Source organism: Castanea sativa, chromosome 1 (genome assembly GCF_040712315.1).
Source record: "Castanea sativa cultivar Marrone di Chiusa Pesio chromosome 1, ASM4071231v1".
Classification (NCBI taxonomy): domain Eukaryota; kingdom Viridiplantae; phylum Streptophyta; class Magnoliopsida; order Fagales; family Fagaceae; genus Castanea; species Castanea sativa.
Genome location: NC_134013.1, coordinates 13,913,201 through 13,931,320, shown reverse-complemented (window position 1 = coordinate 13,931,320; position 18,120 = coordinate 13,913,201). Strand labels below are relative to the sequence as shown.

The 18,120-nt window shown below is 37.4% G+C and overlaps 2 protein-coding genes across 2 annotated transcripts; one reads left to right on the top strand and one right to left on the bottom strand.

Annotated features, from left to right (window-relative positions):
* Window positions 1-258: 258 nt before the first annotated feature.
* On the bottom strand, window positions 259-9,043 carry LOC142615057 (uncharacterized). Its single transcript, XM_075787773.1, has 5 exons — window positions 8,836-9,043; window positions 1,874-2,133; window positions 1,536-1,757; window positions 1,045-1,413; window positions 259-810 (listed from the first exon to the last, which is right to left on the bottom strand). The coding sequence occupies exons 1-5, from the start codon at window positions 9,041-9,043 to the stop codon at window positions 259-261; spliced, it is 1,611 nt and encodes a 536-aa protein (XP_075643888.1).
* Window positions 9,044-11,147: 2,104 nt separating this feature from the next.
* On the top strand, window positions 11,148-16,576 carry LOC142615547 (putative CoA ligase CCL5). The gene is made up of 5 exons (XM_075788288.1): window positions 11,148-12,470; window positions 15,346-15,491; window positions 15,771-15,838; window positions 16,067-16,169; window positions 16,249-16,576. Exons 1-5 carry the CDS (start codon window positions 11,234-11,236, stop codon window positions 16,360-16,362), a joined length of 1,668 nt encoding a protein of 555 aa, XP_075644403.1. The 5' UTR covers window positions 11,148-11,233; the 3' UTR covers window positions 16,363-16,576.
* Window positions 16,577-18,120: the final 1,544 nt, after the last annotated feature.

Genomic DNA, 18,120 nt, shown 5'->3' with positions numbered 1-18,120 from the left:
CTCCGGTGTCCGTCCGAAGGGAAATTCATCATCGGCTGGATCCTCGGATCCTCGGCGTATGGGCCGACCCGTAGTACTAGCAAGTTCTAAACCCAAAAACAGGTTGGCCTTCCTTAGCACGGCCCAAAGGCCCACATCTCCATCAGGGTCTTTTTACTCCCCACAGCTTCCTATAAAAAAAAAAAATAGTGTCTTGGCTTATTGATAAAGAGCAATTACTTTTTCTTTTTCTTTTTTGATGGGAAGACTCATAATATTTTATTCATGAAAAGAAGAGGAAAGTACATCTTGCATGCATGCACGTTCAATACATCTAGGGCACTCCTCAAGCCAAACTACATAGTCCACTACGTTAGCTGCGTGATGAGCCAGGACATGGGCAGGGGTATTCCCCTGTCTTTTGGTGTGGGAAAAATCAAAAGTACGAAAATCTTGAGCACGCTTTAGGATTCCTGAGACAACATTCTGGACCGAAGGAGTCACTTCCATCAGGCCGTGGATAGCATTGCAAATTACTTGCGAGTCACCCTCAAAGGTCACGTCCCTAACCCTTACCTCCATTGCGAAGCTGACCCCTATCTCCATTGCCTTCGCCTTTGTTTCCAGTGGCCCCAACGGGATGTCTAGCTTCTTGCTTAGCACTGCTACCACTTGTCCTACGTCATCCCGAATCACCACACCCACCCCAACCTGCTTTCTTTTAGAGAATACTGCTCCGTCGACATTCACTTTGTATCGTCCTGCTTGTGAAGGGACCCACTTCACAGCCTGGCTTCGTATTGTGGTAATCGTTGGTCCTTCGTTCGCCAACTAGAATTCCACAAGCAAACATAGCAAGCTTCTCGTCACCGCCTGTCCACTTCGAAGCCTACCACCATGTCGAAAAACATTCCTATCTTTCCAAATCCCCCAGCTAATCATGACTGTTCTCTCCAGAAGTCCAGGCTGTGACTCCTCCCACTTTTGTAGTTGCCATATGACGTCCATATAGCCCCATGAGGGGTAAAGCTCAAAGGGGAAAGAGAGCTTGCATGAGGACCTTACCTCCTTCGCGTGGTCACAGAACCAAAATAAGTGGCTTGTAGACTCCACCTGCTTCTTACACACCTCGCATGAGTTATCCTTTGTGATATTCCTCCGCCATAAATTTTCCTTCATTTCAAGAATGTTTCTACATGCTTTCCATGCAAAGTGCTTGACTTTGTTTGGTACCTTCATCTGCCAAAGTCTTCTCCACGTCTGTTTCATAGCTGACTGGTCTGACCCTTTCGCCAACTGTTTATCTCCTTGGTCCTCCTGTGTTAGTCTATACGCGTTTTTTACCATGAATCTCTCGTTCTTGTTTTTTGCCCATATCACCCTATCTCTTGCCCCGGTGACACTCAAGGGGATGCTGAGGATTGTATCGGCGTCCTGTGGTAGAAACCACTGCCTGACAAGGTCGCACTTCCATTCTTTGCTTTCATCGTCTATAAGCTCACTGACCCACTGGACTTGCCCCGGATCACTCTCCGGAGTAATGACCTTGTAAGTACTTGGGCTTGGTAACCATTTTTCCTTCCAAACCTTGATCCGTTACCGTCTCCCACCTGCCCCCTCATTCCACGACGCACTAGCGGCTGGGCTGCCATGATGCTCCTCCATGCAAATGAAGGTTGACACCCCATATTAGCTTCCGCAAAATCGCAACTTGGGAAGTATTTTGCCTTGTAGACTCGGTAAAACAATGAGGAGGAGTTCGTATGGAGGCGCCACCCCTGCTTGGCCAGCAGAACAAGGTTAAATAGCTGCAAATCCCTGAAACCCATTCCACCCCTCTTGGCAAGCACATTTTCTCCCAGCTCAGCCAAGCTACTTTCTTTTCATCTTTTACCTGCCCCCACCAGAATTGCCTAACCATTGCAGTCAGCTCCTCGCACAGAGTATTAGGAAGTTTAAAGCAGCTCATCGTGTAGGATGGCACTGCCTGGACCACCGCCTTAATAAACACCTCCTTTCCGGCATTCGACAGTAATTTTTCCTTCCACCCCGGAAGCTTGTTTGCCACTCTCTGCTTCAGTTGTGCAAATGTATTTCGTTTAGATTTCCAATTAACGACGGCATACCCAGATAGGATTCGTGGGGCTTGATGACCTGTGTTCCAAACTATTAAGTTGATACTATGAATTAACATGTTATCATCTTATCATGCATATATTTAATATATAAGATAATTATTTAAAAAAACTATACAAGATAACTATTCCATATTATTTGGAAAAATATATGTAAGATGTAAATAAAAGCATGGACTAGAGATTGCTATGAAATCCTGACTTCAGTGAGAACAATGGTAGTAGCACAACTATGAAAATTTCACAACAGGAACCTAAGAACACTCTCATCAGGTATGTTAAATGTGCCAAATGTCAAATATTTGGCATTTGACACATCAAAACACTAAAAACAGAGCATCATGAGATGTGCTAAATGTGTCAAATTTTTGAGATATGCTACAGTACACTCTCAAATATGAGAGAGTACGGACAGATGTGTTATAAGTTTTAATATTTTTTTATTCTCTTTTCTCTCTCCTCTCTCATCATTTTCTTATTTTCTCTTCTCTCTCCATCAAACTCTATCTCTTCCCTCTCAGTCCTCCCTGCTCAAGATCTCTCTCATCTTTGCTTGAGATATCTCGTTGCTTCACCTCGCCGCCGACCTCTACATCCTTCGCCGCCAACCTCCCACGCCAAATCTCTCATTCCTTCTCTCTATCACTTTCTATCTCTTCCCTCTCCTCCTTGCTCAAGATCTCTCACTGCCAACCTCCACAGCTCTCACCGTCGACCTTCAGATCTTTTAATCGGGTCGTGGGTGTGAGATTTGGGATGGGTTTCGATGTGTGGGTTTTGGGTCATTGATTGATCGGTTGGGTTGGGATTTTGGGCCAGTGGTGGTGTCGTGGTTGTGGCGGTGGTTGGTTGAGTTTTGGGTCGGCGATGTTTGTGGCTGTAATGGGCCGGCGGTGTTTGTTGAAGATTTTGAGTTTTTTTTTTTTCTCTCTCTCTCTCTCTTTTGTTGAGGTTTTTGGATTTGGAATTTGTTGGAGATCCAGTGATTGTGATGGTAGTTTGTGGCAGTTGATTTGCTGTTGCCGTTGCCGTTGGTGGTTAGTTTATGGCGGTTTTGAGTTAATATATTATTTAATGTGTTTGATATATTATTTTAATATATAGAATTGAAGAATAGAAGATGTGATAAATGATGAATTGTAAAATGGTGCATTAATACAATAAAATAGGATTTTGGTGTGTTAAAATGACATTTTTTATAAGAGAGCTGATGATAATGCTCTAAGCGCCAACGCAAGTAAAAACCTAAGAAGCAGTTCATGCAACATTTTCTATTTATTTTAAGAAAATAACTTTAAAAAAAAAAACTTACATAACCATGTATCAAATGTACGCACATCATATCATTTATTTTAAACTCTAGTTCATTAAATATCAAAAAAAAATCTTGATTTTTTAATTGTTTATTTTTATTCATACACACTAACTATCATTTACGCTCTTTCTTTAGGGAAAATGTCCATACATCCCATGAACTTTGAACTAGTGGTCAAAATTGTTGGAAAAATTGGTTTTGCATCTCATACAAAACCTACAGCGGAAGTAACATAAAGATCTACTCCATTCATGAGAGATAACATGTAACCTTGAATTCTAGAATAAATAAGAGAAAGCGTACCTTGGTACAGTGAAATTCAAAAACAAAACTTGAGAATACCTTCAATCTTCATTCCAATTCCACATGGTGCCCATGAGAGATAACATGTAACCTTGAATTCTAGAACAAAGAAGAGAATGCGTACCTTGGTACAGTGAAATTCAAAAACAAAACTTGAAAATACCTTCAATCTTCATTCCAATTCCACATGGTGCCCAAGATGAGTGATCTCTTAATCAATTCTTGTGTACAGATTTTCCTTTGGAAAAGTGTATTTCCAAGATTCTATAGAAAAAAACTATTTTCTCTTCTTTTAATCATACGTACGTTTTTAATTGTCTTGACAGTTACTTTATTTAATAACTCTTATTAAATGAAAATTGATTATCTAATTGGGTTAGCCTTTTGGGTTAGCCCAATTGGGCTTAAGTGTGTGGCTTGGGATGGGATATCTGTCAACTCTTAACAAACCCAAAATTATCATTAATTATATAACAAGTACCACTATGGAAATATAATTGCACTTTAGGCTTTATTAATAAATTATATCCCAAGACTCTAATATAATATCATTCAACCATTCCATAAAATATCCATAGCAAACAAAGTCATAATAAAATGTCACTTTGTAAACAACTATTTTATTTCTTGAGCACCTAGTTTAATCTTTTAGTTATTCATATTTATGAAATTCAATTTCAATAAATATAAACTTTAGTAATTCTTTACTAAAGTCTAAAGTGGTCAGCCTTGAATAACCAGTTCCTATTAAACTTATTTCAAGGGGATATTTTGTATCTCTATAGAAAGAGATTATGGATTCCATCTTGAGAATATATGTTCCTTCAACACTATGTGTGGTTACCCAACATACTGAGATTTTGACCGTTAAATTAGATCTCACTTTTGATATATCAAAATAACCTACATTTCATGATCGAGTTCACTATCCTCTCAGGAATGAGAGTCTATGAAATTAAAAGTCATGAGATTAATTATTCAGATGGTAGTTGATAATTGAATAATTAATCTCACAGTGGTCCAATTCAATATGTCTTACACACTTAAGACATATTAACACATCAGCTAGAAGTCTCCACTTCCATGATCAAGACAGACCATCTTAGTTGATGTGTTATAGTTTTCGCGAATGAAGCGCCTAATTTCATCACCGACTACGAACTATATTTTGAGTTTACAAGGAACTTATGATTTATATCTTCTGTAACTAAATTACATAAATCACATACAATGCATCTCAAGGACTGTGATAATGTCCAATTAGTTCATTTACAATCTCATATAATTAAACAATTTAATTATTTATAACATGCCAATAAATTGGATTTTAGAGCACAAACCCTAACAAAAATACTTCTTGAACTTTTTTATTGGCCAATTTACCCCCTAAACTATACACACCTGTCAAATTAACATCTCAGTTAGTTTCACGTTAAAACACTAATGGAATAAAAGCTTGTGAGAAGTATGTGACCTTTAAAAATTAACTAAATTACTCTTTACAAGATAGAAAAAGGAGATAGAGAGAGAGAGAGAGGCGCAGTAGATCCATTAGAGGAAAAGCTTGGATCTTAGTTCCAACATAAATCAGACAACTCATACCTCACCATACCTAGAAAAAATGCTAGCAAGAAGATCCATCAGAGGAAAAGCTTGGATCTTAGTTCCAACATAAATCAGACAACTCATACCTCACCATACCTAGAAAAAATGCTAGCAAGAAAGACTCACCCAGTTTTTTGCAGTTTCTTTTTTCGAATTGCTAGCATGGGGATTTTTCTAGGCGAGTTGTGTTGCTTCGCAACAAGGCCTCTCTTTGTAAACTTTTTCTCTCTGTAAACTCTTTTTTCCCTTTTAATAGTACTTCTATCTTTAATCTTTATATATAAAAAAAAAAAAAACACAATTTAACATACATTAAAAAAATATGGATGAAAATAACAATTTGAATTTGGGAGAGAATTCTTGCACACCAAAATCATAGCAAAAAAAAAAAAAAAGTTCTTGCATTAATGATCCAAGAATAATACATACCACAAGAAAGAGAGAGCATTAATTTCAGTGTTCTTTAAAAGAAGTTGTTAGATCTAGCTAAGAATGTATAAAAGAAATCCATATATATTATCTTGTAAATTGCTTTATTCTTCTATGTTCATGAACAAATGAGTTAGTGAGACCAACTAATCAATTAAACAAAACAAATTTGTGAAAGATAATCCCGCCAAAACCTCTCCACAGCTTTCATCTCTTCCAAGCGTGTTGAAGCATTTAGTGAAGATGATGCTGAAATCTTGGGTAACAAAAGCAAGGGCTGTCAAGAATTAAAGGCAGATGAAAACAACAGTGTTTTGATTAAAAAGAAGAAGAGCCGATTGAAGAAACGGTGTCGTTAGACTAAATGTACAGCTGTCAAGCATTTGTTTGTGTTGATGTAAATAGCTTACACGTGCAGGACTCTGATTAACTAGTTTGTTTTTTATGGTCAGTTATGGCCTGTTTGGATGTTTAAAAAAGGAGGGGGAGTAGAGTAGAGGCAAGGGGAGTAATTCAATTACCTTGTTTGAGAATTTTTTAAGGAAGGAGGGGGAGGGGTTTGGAGGGGTTTGAAGGGGTTTCAATTACCTCCAACCCCCTCATTTTTAATTCCCCCAAATTAGAGAGATTTGGAGGGAGAGTAGAGCACATATAAATTATTGATAAAGTAAATTACCTAATTTACCCTTATTATATTTATAAAATTACAATGTTAAAAACAAGGGAAATGGCTAATTACTCCCTTCCCCCTTATTAATTATAAAAACATCCAAACAAGGTGGAGGGTAATCCTTCTTCTCTACTCTCCTCCCCACTACTCCCCTCTCCTCTACTCCCCTCTACTCTCCTCCCTCTCTAAACTCCCAAACAGGCCATTAGTTAGTTATTTTGTGTTGATGTAAATAGCTTGCACGTGTAAGACTTTGATTAACTAGTTTGTTTTTGATGGTCAGTTAGTTAGCTATTTTGTTTGCTTTGTTGCGTGTATATAATGAAGGGAAGAGCTTGTATTTGCTGTAAGCTTCTAGATTTTTCTCAAATCAATAAATTCCCATTTCTATTTAGAAAATCTTTCATTTTTACAAAGCTTAAACTAGCAATGAAAACCCTGATAGGCCACCCAATTTAGTCTCCTCTGTGCTGCCACATTTCATTATAGAGCTTTTCTCCATAAGACCCTGTCGAAGACCACAGAAAAACTGAAGATGATGACAAGCTTTCCTTTGTCTTTCTCCATTCAACCCCACTTAATAGCATTCTCATTGAGAATGCTAAAAATGATAGCATTTAACATCTCAAAATACTACATTTTTTTTTATTTAACACTCCACTTTATGTTATACCTAACATCAAACATCTTATATTTTTTAACACTTCATTAAAATATTATTTCTTTATTATTTTTTAATTTTCTCTCTCTTTCTTTCTTCCTCTCTCTTTTTGTGTATATCTTTTCTCCCAAACGAAAACACTCAACCCACCACTCACAGCCACCGCCAACCACTACCATTATCAGAAAACCCAAGCCACCACCCACCATTAGAAAACCCAAACCATTGCAAAATCAAAACCTAGAACTACAAAACCAAAACCTATTGCCACTACCACTGCCACCACAACCCACACCCACACCCACACCCACACCCACTGCCATAGTCATTAGATGCAGATCTGAACTTTTTAACAAAAAATTGATTTGTATCTTCCTTAGATATAAATCTAATTTTTTCTTATTAAGAAAACGTATATATGTTTTCTTTAGATGTAGATTTGATTTTATTTTTAACATAGTAGATTTTGAAATTAAAAAAAAAAGAGAAGATCATGAATGGTTTTGTTTGTTTAGTACATGTAGCGTGAATTTGTTTCATGGATAAAGTCCTCTTCTCAAAAAATCTTTTTCTTATTTTTTATACATACAAAAACAGATCTAATTTTTTTTTCAATATACAAATCTGATTTTTTATTATTACAAAAACATATCTGATTTTTCTTTCACCATAAACCATTTTTAGTTTTTAAAAACAGATTTGATCTTTTTAAAAAAACAAAAGAATTTGTTTAATTTAATAAACACAAATCTGAATTTTTCTCTCCAAAAACTATTTTTCTTACATATACAAAAACAAATCTGATTTTTCTAAACCCAATTCTATTTTTAAAACACATTACAACACAAATATGAATTTTTAACAAATAAGAGGATGCATTCATAAATAAATTTATGTGATTTAGTTTTGTTTATATGTAAAACATGTCATTCATATCATGCATAAAAGGGGTACATAGGTCACAAGAGTCTAGAAGACCAGACTCTGTTTGGGCGGAATGAATGCCTAACACCTTCCCATTCCGTAACCTAGCCTCCGAATTTAGTGTTTTTGGATAGGTAGACCTAGGCTTTATCTTTATTTTTATTTTTGGTAGACTGTAATTAGGACAAAAAGCCATGTAATTATTTGGTAGTTTGTAACTAGGACCCAAAGCCATATAATTTTCAATTTATCAAACATGTATTTTTTTTATTCAATCAATGGGAACGGAACAATTCAGTTATTTATTTTGTATTTAGTTTTTTCTTTTTTTGTATAAAAAAAAATAAGTGGCAATTTCACACCACTTACCCAAAAAGAGAGGTGCCCTAAAAAAACATTAAAAGAGATCTCTTTTTTGAGAGGCACTTTGGCGGTCTCTCACATTGGGATCTCGTCGAATTGCCTAAAGGATATAAGAAAGTTGGTAGTAAGTGGGTCTTTAAGATCAAGCGTGACTCTAAGGGCAATATCGAACGATTTAAAGCTAAACTTGTGGCCAAAGGTTTCACTCAGAAAGAAGACATTGATTATTAAGAGACCTTCTCCCCTGTATCCAAGAAGGACTCACTAAGAATCATTTTGGCATTGGCAGCTCATTATGATTTGGACTTGCACCAAATGGATGTGAAAACTACTTTCTTGAATGGAGTTTATAAGAGAATGTCTCTAAGGATCAACCTAAATGTTTCTCCATTAAGGGTAAAGAACACTTAGCTTGCTTTTTTCTCCAACTTTGGCTTCTTTGGACGAGGACCTTGCTCTGAATGGTGCACATAACCACTTTCTAACTTTTCCCCTTTCTTTTTCTTCTTGGCAATAATGACATCTTCAGTGTTCATGAAACTTTGGGCTGAATGTATCAACTCAGCCATCATTTGTGGCTCCTGGTCGTACAACTTATGAATGAACAAGTTCGAACTGACTCCATTGTAGACACCTGCCAAAATGATCTTGTCACCCATCTCGCCTACCAATAAGGCTTCTCTATTAAAACGACTAATGAAAGTGCATCAACTTTCATTTTCTCCTTGCATATTCAACAGGCTAGACGAAGAATGCTTTTGCCTTTGTCCCCCTACAAAGTTGTTGACGAACAACTTACTTAGCTCCTGGAAGGAAGTTATAGTGTTTAGTGGTAGTTTACTAAACCATACTCTAGCTGGACCTTTCAAGGTTGTAGGAAAAGTTCTGCACATAATTTCATCCGGAACACCTTGAAGATGCATGGTTGTCTTGAATGTGGCAATGTAATCACAAGGGTCACGCGTCTCGTCATACGAATCTATGGCTTGCATTTTGAACTTGGAAGGCAAATGCTGATTGGTGATGGACGCAACAAAAGGGGAATTTGTCCTGTGGACAAGATCATCCACATGGTTCGCTCTTTTCATGGAATCTTTCATTTCCTCCATAGCTCTCTTCATCTAATCCATCTCTCTCTCCAGGTGCGGTACCCTTTGAGTGATAGTATCCCTGGACTGGTCCCCTTCAGCATTGTTCTCAACACCTTCACATCCTGAGTTTTGGCCTCGTTCTCCACCATGCTGTTAATGTTGCCTGTTAACTTCTCTAGTTAACTCTTGGTTTTGTTGCGTCAGTTCTGCCATCGCTGTCGCCATGGACTGTAACTATAGCTAGATGGTCATGGGGGGTGGTGGTGCGCGATTTGGGTGACTTGAGGTGTTTCCACTCTCCTGGTGTCTTGGACTAATAGCCATTGACCTAGTCCGAATCATGCAACCTTTTTGTCTTAGAAAACATAAAAGTTAATAGAAACTTTCTACTCTTCCCACAGATAGCACCAACTGATGAAGCACGAAATTTAGTAAGCTGAAATACTTCGGGCTACGGTAATGGCTGTGAATCCTAAAAAAAAAAAAGAACTATCAAAGGTGATCGGTGTGACCCGGCTAAGGATCCTCCGACGGTTAAGTCAGTTTTCTCTCTAGGACATAAGGAAAGAAAATAGTGAATGGTTTGAAATTACCTTGGGTGAATAGGATTTACGCCTTTTATAGAGAGTTAGACATGGGTCTACTTGTTTGGATCCATTACCATTGTGGGTAATGTTGGCGGTTGATAAAGAAAATGGGTTATATGGAGTGTCGTGTGTGGAATTCCTTCCATGTATCATGCAACGTGTTGTATTCTCTATTATGTGAACATAATAGATAATTTTTCACAAAACTCACCAAGTATAACTTGGTTGTCCATGTGCTAGTCGTTTGTAGACCATCTCGTCCATAGAGAATTTCACTATGTTATATAACTCAATCATCAATGGATAAGTACTGTTGGATGGGTTAATATAATTCATGTTGTACTTTGGACAACGGCACTAGGACGAGTAACACTTGTGTTTATCCCCATCAGTGTGTATATATATATAAAAGGTAATTTTTTTTTTGAGAATTATTATTATATATAAGCTAATTATTGCATCTTATTTGGGAAATTTTAGATAAGATGGGACCAGAGAATATTATGAAATCATGGCTTGGCTAAGCTTCGCCACTTTTGGTTGAATTTTTTTTAATTTTTAGAAAGTACTATTGGTTGAATTTGAATATATATAAAAAGGAAAGTTTCACAGTTGGGACCTGAGCGCCACACTAGTAAAGAAATTTGGAAGGTGCAAATATATTAAAAAGAAAATCTTCGAAAGGGCCCATAAATAAGAGGTGTTTTCCTCTTTTAAAACACTTTCCATATTGTCATTTTTTTAGGACGGCAAGAACGACAGCTCAACTGCCGCCACTTATAGACTGTGTGGAAAATAAGACAATAAAATAAATAAAGCACTTTAATACTTTAATAATTTTCACGTGCCCAATATAGAAAAAATTATTGGTAATAAAAAAATTATTACTCATTTTACGATAAACCTCCAACAATTAACGAGGTTAAATCAAGAATCAAGACTAAAAATATACGGACAGTGACGCCTCAACAGATCTCATTCGTAAAACACATCAGCGAAAACTCATCCAACGGCTGTAGATAGTCCCATTGAACGCCTCCGATTCCGACCAATGTAAACTCCTTTTCAGTCAAAAAGTCAGATATTCAAACCCCTATAAAAAAACAGTGGGCAGTGTTTAAACGAGGAAACACAAAGAAGCAGAAAGAAGATCATAGAAAATTTGATTACCATGTCTCACAAAAACCTGACCATCGATCCGAGAAGTGGTTTCTGCAAATCGAATTCGGTCTTCTACAGCAAACGCAAGCCGTGTCCGCACCCACCCAATCATTCCCTCGACGTCACCACTTTCATATCGTCCCGGGCCCACCATGGCAAGATCGCCTTCATCGACGCCTCCACGGGCCGCCACCTCACCTTTGCTGATCTCTGGCGAGCCGTCGATTCCGTCGCCACGTGTCTCACTGATATTGGCGTCAGAAAAGGTCACGTCATCCTCCTACTGTCTCCAAACTCTATCTACTTCCCCGTTGTGTGTTTGGCTGTTATGTCCATCGGCGCCGTAATAACCACCACGAATCCCCTCAACACCACCAGAGAAATCGGCAAGCAAGTCGCCGATTCGAAACCGATCCTCGCTTTCACGACTCGTCAACTCGTCCCCAAACTCGCCGAGTCGACTCTCCCCATCGTACTCCTCGACGAAGACGAGCCGTCACAGTCACAGTCACAACAGTATGTTAAAAGCGCGAAAATCTTAACCACTTTGAGTGAAATGCTGAAAAAGCAGCCGAGTGAGAGGCGAGTCAGGGACCGAGTCAACCAGGAAGACACGGCGACACTGCTCTACTCTTCGGGCACCACCGGAGCGAGCAAAGGCGTGGTGGGCTCGCACAAGAGTCTGATAGCGATGGTACAGATTGTACTTGGACGGTTCAACTTAACCGAAGGGGAGCACAGGTTCATCTGCACCGTCCCTATGTTTCACATCTACGGTCTAGCAGTGTTCGCTCTGGCGCTGCTCGCATCAGGAACAACGGTCGTGATTCTCTCCAAGTACGAGATGCACGATATGCTGTCAGCTATCGAGAAGTACCGAATCACGTACCTCCCGCTGGTGCCGCCAATTCTAGTGGCGCTGGTGAACGGTGCTGATCAAATACGGTCGAAGTACGATTTGAGTTCGCTGCAGTCGGTTTTGTCAGGCGGAGCTCCGCTAAGTAAGGAGGTGATAGAAGGGTTTGTGGAGAGGTATCCGACGGTGACTATTCTTCAGGGGTATGGGTTGACGGAATCGACGGGAGTTGGGGCTTCTACGGACTCGTTGGAGGAGAGTAGGAGGTACGGTACGGCGGGGTTATTGTCGCCATTTATGGAGGGTAAGATTGTGGACCCAGAGTCTGGTGAGGCGTTGCCGGTGAACCGGACCGGTGAGCTTTGGCTCAGAGGTCACTCAATCATGAAAGGTACGTACAGTGGTAATATAATAATTATTATATTAGACAATAATAACCAACATAGGACGACCATAGGGAAGAAAAATGTTAATGAATGTTAGGACGACCATAGGGAACAGTAATGTTATTGAATGATGGGTGTTTTTGATATATGCGTGGAGGAAAAAGTACCTTGGAATGTATGTAATGTTGTTTAAAATATGAAAATATGAATTAAAATCACACAACCGGCCTTATTAACTATCACTTACCATCTATAACTTTAGTATATAGTAGAATTGGGTGTGTTGCTATACATTTGTCTTTATCGAATCTGTTTTCACTTCAAATTTAATAACTTGTTAAAATGATAGAATATGAGTAATTTTGTTATAAGGATAGAACGTGAGTAATGGATAAAAAATTGTAGGTTCTTATAATAAGTAGTGGGTAGAAAATTTTCCACTATCCATCACTTATTTTAGTATATTGTGAAGTTTGATGTATTATTAGATTTAGAGCTGTTTGTTTATGTTTGGGACAATACTTTAGCTTTTTGCTCTTTATTTTTTGTTTCAATTTTATTTTAGTAAACTTATTTTTTTATTAAAAAAATTAAGTCTTAACTTTTTTTTTTTTTGTTGTAAAATCTATCAAAATTTATATCTTTCTATACACTAAGCAAATAAACAGAACTGAGAATACGAAACGGACGATTGAATTTATTTTGGTTGTTACTGATGTTACTTGATATAATAAATTGGGTAATGGTTATTATACACACTTAAATAAACTAAAAGCATGACTTAAGTGTATTATTGCAATGCACAATGTGCACTAATTTTTTTCCTAATAAATTAATAATTTACATAAGGCCCCACATTTCATGCAGCCTCAAAGAGAATGATTGTTATGGGAGCATTGTGATTAAAAATTTAAAATAAAATAATAATTCTAGACATGAGATGAAAAGTTGAGAACTTATAAAGCAAACGTGAATAGGAATAGCACTATAGCGATTTCTTTCTGATTTTTTATTTGCAAGTCCTTTCGTGCTGTCTAGAAGTGGATTATTATTAGTTCATTTAGTTGTATATTAAGGGTGCATTGTTTTTTCCGAAGCTGACAAATATATTTTTAAAAAATACATAAGCCATTTGAAATCCATTTTTAATATATATATATATATATATATATATATATATATATATATAATTAAAGTTCTAGGATATTTTGCTTCTGTAAGGAGTATCTAGACCCTAGACTCTGTAAAAATATCCTAATTGTGACCACTTGACCGTGTAGGTCTTTGGAATATATGCTACATGATTTTCAGAACATATGATATGGTTCCTCAATTTGATAGGTCCTGTCTTATAATATTATGAGTATTTATCATCTTACTTGATTTTTAGAGATTGAGCTATAAAATATTCCTAAACCCCTAAATTGTTTTGTGTGAGTAAGCCATGTTTTAAATTGTTAGGCTGGTATTCTATGAATCAAAAGTATGGTAGCAGAGGGATACTTACCAGTTGCAATTCGCATTGAACTGGCCTTGTAGTGTGGCTAGTGGTAGCTGGATCTTTTACTCTTATTGTTTCTTAAACTATCCAATCTCATAGGCATTTTCTTGTCAGTGTCCCTGTTACCTAATACAGGATTTCATTAAAAGATTCCCTTATAAGTTTGTATACATATAACGTATATATGTTACATCTATTCTGATCTAGGAAGCACGGGTGCGGCGTTTGGGCCGCCGCACCCATGTCCGACGCAGCGCGATGCGGGGACGCGCAGGCGACGCCGTTGCCTGCGCGTCTGTGCTGTGTTAGACATTAAAAATTTTTTTTTTTTGGCGTGATACGTGCCGATTTGGCCCGAATCAGTCCGTATCAGGCGCAACATTGATACCCTCACAAATCGGCCGATACGAGTCATACGACCAAAATTCCAAAAAAAAAAAAAAAAAACAGCAGGTGCGAAACGCACCGTTTAGCTTGGCCTAAAAGTCTGGTGCAGAGGCTGACTTGGTGTAGAGATATTTTTAAAAGGTGTGGTGTAGATTAAGCTTTGGGAAATGGAAGCCTTGGAAAAAAAAAAAAGGAAGGTAAAGTTGATATTACGTGATGTATTGTTGACTTGTTGGCACTGGAGTGGCAGGGGAATGGTGAGAATAAAATGAAGAGGATTTTAAACTCATGGGTTGTATTTAATTTTTTTTTGAAGAGTGGGTTGTATTTAATTTATAAATATGTTTTAGTTATTACTTACTATTGCTTTTAAATTTGATATTTGTTTATATAATTTGAAAAAGTATACTTAGTAATATATTAAAAATATAAATATAAATATAAATTTTTTTATCGCCACACCCGCACTCAATTTTTTCAAAAATTGCCGAGTCCCACACCCATACCCACACCTGCACCCGCACCCGCACCCGCACCCGGCACCCGAACCCGCAAACGCACCCATGCTTCATAGATTCTGATTGTTCCTTCATTTTGTTGCTAGTGGTTATACCAGATTTGTGCTATACTTGATAATAGAATTTATAGCTTTTTTCCATTCATCGGATCCTTTCTTTGCATTGGCATGCCTAAATCCCATAAAAGTTGGTCGTGATGTTAACAGAATCTGTGTTGTACTACTATTCCTACTAAGACTTAAAACTAACTTGGAGATAGCTTTTTGGGTGTATTTGGAGTTTTGAGTTATTTATGCTTGAAATAGTGAAACTTTGTATTTCCTACGTTATAGTTGATTTTATTTTGTCTATTTCTTTTTCACATAAACCCGCTAAAATTAACTACACTTGCAATAAAATTGGTATGAGAGCTTCAGCTATATCAACAGCAGGTCACATTTTCTTCTATTGAAACTGGGAATGCTGTTGTTGCAGGTTATTTCGGTAATGCAGAAGCAACAGCAAATACTCTTGATGCAGAGGGATGGTTAAAAACTGGAGACCTCTGCTACATTGATGATGATGGCTTCATTTTTGTGGTTGATAGGTTGAAGGAGCTGATTAAGTACAAGGGATATCAGGTGAAACATTGATCACTTGAAGTTCTCTAAATTTGGCCTTCTTTCTGGAATTCCTCTCCTTTTTTTTTCTTCTAATTTTTAAAATTTATTATTATCATTATTATTATTATTATTATTATTATTATTATTATTTATGTATGATGAGGTTGTAATTCTCAAAGTAATTTATGATAAGGATGCAACTACAGTTCGATCTTGCATTTAGAAAGGAATTTCAAATTATATTATCATGAAAATTTTTTCTTGAAAACTATGCTGATTTGTCTCTTGACATCCTAGGTCCCCCCAGCTGAACTAGAGGCATTATTACTGACTCATCCAGAAATCTTGGACGCTGCTGTCATACCGTAAATCTTCTTCTCTAATCTTTATTGACATAAGAAACTTAGTCTTAGTTTTTTAGTTATTTTATTTATTTATTATTTTTATCAATACAATATATCGTTATTTTTCGTTGTAATTTATGAATCCTTTGCATCATATAAACAAAAAATAATCGAACATGATTTTCTTAGGACTAAGTACTTTAAAATCTCTTATAAAAGGGACCCTTAGTGTAATTTCTTGTGTTTTAGAATTCCTGATAAGGAGGCTGGACAGTGTCCCATGGCATACGTGGTACGAAAAGTGGGAAGTAGTTTATCTGAGAGTGCAATCATGGAGTTCGTTGCAGGACAGGTGAGGTTGATGAGATAATACGACTTGTACTATTGAATCTCTAAGCACAAATTCAATTAACCTGCTGTTATATTCACAGGTGGCTCCATACAAGAGAATCAGGAGAGTGGCATTTACAACTTCTATACCCAAAAATCAGTCTGGAAAGATTCTTAGGAAAGATCTGATACAACTTGCAACCTCCAAACTTTAAATTGTTTGGTCCCAGTGGCAATTCCATTTCTCTGGCTAATTCAAAATCCATGTTTGTAGCTTCCTATTTTGGTAATAATTGAGGTTAATTTATGCTTTTATTTTCTGTAAGAAGTCAACTTGGTTAAAATAGAAAAGCCACCTAAATTTGTGGGACATTCTGTAACGTCCCAATTGGGAACTCTACAAATGGTAAATTATTGTGTTTGTGGACCTTTCTTCTTTGTTTTTGAGTGTATGGTCACTGCTTGATGATCAGAGACTAGTTTAGTTGATCACTTGATCTGCTGTGTTTTTCCTGCACACGGAGGGGGGACAGAATGAATAGCAACAACATTAACTAGAAAAACGTAAACTAGAGCAAATAACGCTAGTAGCTGTAGCTATGACAAATGAATTTTTCAATCTACAACTGGTAGCCTTTTTATTTGATTCAATCAATTGAAGAAGCTCAACTAGTTGGCACATGATGAAACATTCAAGGTTTATTTGATTCAATCAATTGAAGAAGCTCAACTAGTTGGCACATGATGAAACATTCAATGTTCAAATTCCCTGCCTTCAACTTTTTTATTTTGGTTAAAAGATGATTCATAAAAACAACTAAAGATATACATCAGGTTTAGAACAGAGCCTATTTAAATACATTCCACTGAGGCAATACTCAAAAACATTAACTATGTCCACACGCAGACATTCAAAAGAAATAAAGTTTAGGTTCTTGTCAGCAGCCAAGGATCCACCCTCAACTAAAAAAGAAAAAGAAAAAATGAAGAGGAATATAATACTTTATCCCATAGCAGTCCCCCCCTTGGGTAACTACTTGCATCTAATTTTGCTAATGTATCAGCACATTGATTAGCCTTCAGAAAGATATGTGATATCTGCTTGTTGGGTATCTCTCTCACCAGGTTCCTGCAATCAGTCAACGATGGTTCCATTAACAGGTTAGTAGTAGCATTGTTCATGAGCAGAACTACACTTAAGGCATCTAGTTCAATGATGAGACTGTTCAGCCCCATTTCCTTAGCTAATAGCAGGCCGTCTCTTAACGCCCACAGCTCTGTCTTGCAGCTGTTGGCGCATTCAAGAGGCCTAGCATAGCCTTTCAGCCACTGCCCTTCATGATCCCTGATCACACCGCCCCCCCTGCTCTACCAAGATTACCAAGGGCTGACCCGTCTGAATTAAGTTTTGCCCAGCCCTCTGGTGGCTTCTCCCACCCCACTGCAACAACTGTTTTTGCTTTAGGCAGCTTGGCCTTCATGCCAATGGAGAAGAACTCAATGCTATCTTTGATGCTTCTCTTGAAGCTTAGCCGATCCACCTTACCTGTTCTAAAAACAAAGTTGTTTCTGTGCAGCCATATGTGCCACACCCCCATAGGAAATAACACCTTCCAGGGAATGCTCATATGCTTGGATTTGCTCTCATCTCATTCCAAATATACTAAAAATGAGATAAAAAGTAATATTAGGAAGGTATCAAAATTTTACAAAAACAGTTGGAATCACTCACCGTTTGCCTTATAAAAACTGCTATTTAGGCCCGGTTGCAAGCATGAGTGAGATGAAAAAATGATAATGTCGAGGCCTCTCTACTTCCTTATAAGGATTCTTTCTCAAAAAACAAAGAATACAGTCCATCAATTCTCCCTCACAAGGATTTTGTAGTGGCCCATGAATCGTGGACCTAGAGATGGAATCAAAATTTTAGCTTTGGGGGCCGAAGCATTAACCCAATTTATTTAGAATAATTA